Source organism: Benincasa hispida, chromosome 2 (assembly GCF_009727055.1).
Source record: "Benincasa hispida cultivar B227 chromosome 2, ASM972705v1, whole genome shotgun sequence".
In the NCBI taxonomy this organism is placed as follows: domain Eukaryota; kingdom Viridiplantae; phylum Streptophyta; class Magnoliopsida; order Cucurbitales; family Cucurbitaceae; genus Benincasa; species Benincasa hispida.
In genome coordinates this window covers 54,400,247-54,401,911 of record NC_052350.1, presented here as the reverse complement: position 1 = coordinate 54,401,911, position 1,665 = coordinate 54,400,247, and the positions used below count along the sequence as shown (strand labels likewise).

General features: G+C 41.1%; 1 protein-coding gene across 1 annotated transcript; it reads right to left on the bottom strand.

The window, feature by feature from the left end:
• Positions 1-215: 215 nt before the first annotated feature.
• LOC120072154 (uncharacterized mitochondrial protein AtMg00810-like) lies at positions 216-920 on the bottom strand. The gene is made up of 2 exons (XM_039024567.1): positions 831-920; positions 216-545 (listed from the first exon to the last, which is right to left on the bottom strand). The coding sequence occupies exons 1-2, from the start codon at positions 918-920 to the stop codon at positions 216-218; spliced, it is 420 nt and encodes a 139-aa protein (XP_038880495.1).
• Positions 921-1,665: the final 745 nt, after the last annotated feature.

The following is a 1,665-nucleotide window of genomic DNA, read 5'->3' as shown; positions in this document are numbered from 1 at the left end:
ATGCAACCCTAAGACCTTTGAGGTTACATCAGCAAGTGCACGATACTCTAATTCAGTGCTGGATTGAGAAACAACTATTTGTTTCTTACTCCACCAAGAGATGAGAGAATCACCCAAATAAAAATTGTAACTTGTAGTAGACCGTCTATCCGTAGGATCACCCACCCAATAGCATCAGAATATCCATACAGAACCAAATAAGATTTAGAGGAGAATTAAAGTCCATGTCCTAGCGTACCTTTAACATAACGCAGAACATGAAGAGCAGCTGTGAAGTGGATAATGTAAGGATTGGACATGAACTGACTGATAATATGAACTGCATAAGCTATGTTTGGATAAGTTACTGTTAAAAATACAAGGCTACTAACCATTTTTCTATACAGTGTTGGATCCTGGAGGGGAACACCATTAAAATAGGTCAGACGAACATTGGAATCCAACAGTGTCGGTGTTGTGGCAGAATCAATGATACCTGAACGAGCTAACAGATCTGATGCATACTTCACTTGAGATAGGTAGTATCCATCAGAGCATAATGAAACCTGAAGACCAAGGAAATAACTAAGCAATCCCAGATATTTCATCTCAAAATATACTCCTAGATAGCGTTAGAGATCCGAAGTTGTCTGAGGATCATCACCAGTAATGATCGTGTCATCCACATATAATAGAAGAAGAACAAGTCCACAAGAAGTTTTTCGGGTAAACAGAGTAGAGTCATATGCACTGGAGGAAAATCCAAGCTAAGTAACTATAGAGCTGAAGGTTGCAAACCAGGCACGGGGAGCTTGGTTGAGCCCATATAATGCACGGTGAAGAAAATAGACCTTGTTTGGTGGAGAAGGTACACCTGGTGGTGGCTGCATATACACTTCCTCAGACAGTGTTCCATTAAGGAAGGCATTCTTAATATCCATTTGAAGAAAGGGTCATTGCCTAGCAGCTGCTATGGCTAATAGACTCTGGATAGATGTCATTCGTGCAACTGGAATGAATGTTTCCTCATAGTCAATACCATATTCCTGTAAATACCATTTGGCCACCAGACGAGCCTTAGAGCATAACAGATCCATCAGAGTGAGTCTTGATTTTATAGATCCACTTACATCCAATAGGTTTCTTGCTAGGCGGTAAATCAACATACTCCCAAGTGTGAGTCTTGTCTAATGCCTGAAGTTCCTTATCCATAGTTTGCTACCAAAGAGGGTTAGTACAAGCCTCATGATAGGACTGCGGTTCAACTAAGGACATAGTAATGGAAAAACAATGATAGTCTTATAGATACTGTGGAGTTTTTCTTACCTAAGCAGACCGACTAACAGGTGTAAGATCATGATAAGCATTAGAGACAGATGGTAGGTCCGGGAGTGCAGCAGACGGAGAAGACTGATCGAGCTCTAGGACGGGTGGGATGGAAGACGCAAGTTCTATGATGGGTGGAACGGAAGACTCATGCTCTAGAATTGGTGGAGTGGGAGAATCAAAAGAAGATTCACAGGTGGGAAATAGATCTGTGGTAGAACTAGTGAAGAATGATTGGGTACCAAGAAGGGAGGCATGGAAGGAAAAAATACTTAAAAACATACGATGTTCCTAGAAGGTGACATGGTGAGAAATACATAACTGATTGGATATGAGGTCCCAACATCAAAATTCCTTGTG

Bases quoted from the DNA above. Each gene is read 5' to 3' on its own strand.
- LOC120072154 (XM_039024567.1), bottom strand. From the start codon at position 920: ATGGATATTAAGAATGCCTTCCTTAATGGAACACTGTCTGAGGAAGTG. The intron at 546-830 runs GTCTATTTTCTT...CTTGGTCTTCAG, and splicing joins TACCTTCTCCACCAAACAAG to GTTTCATTATGCTCTGATGG.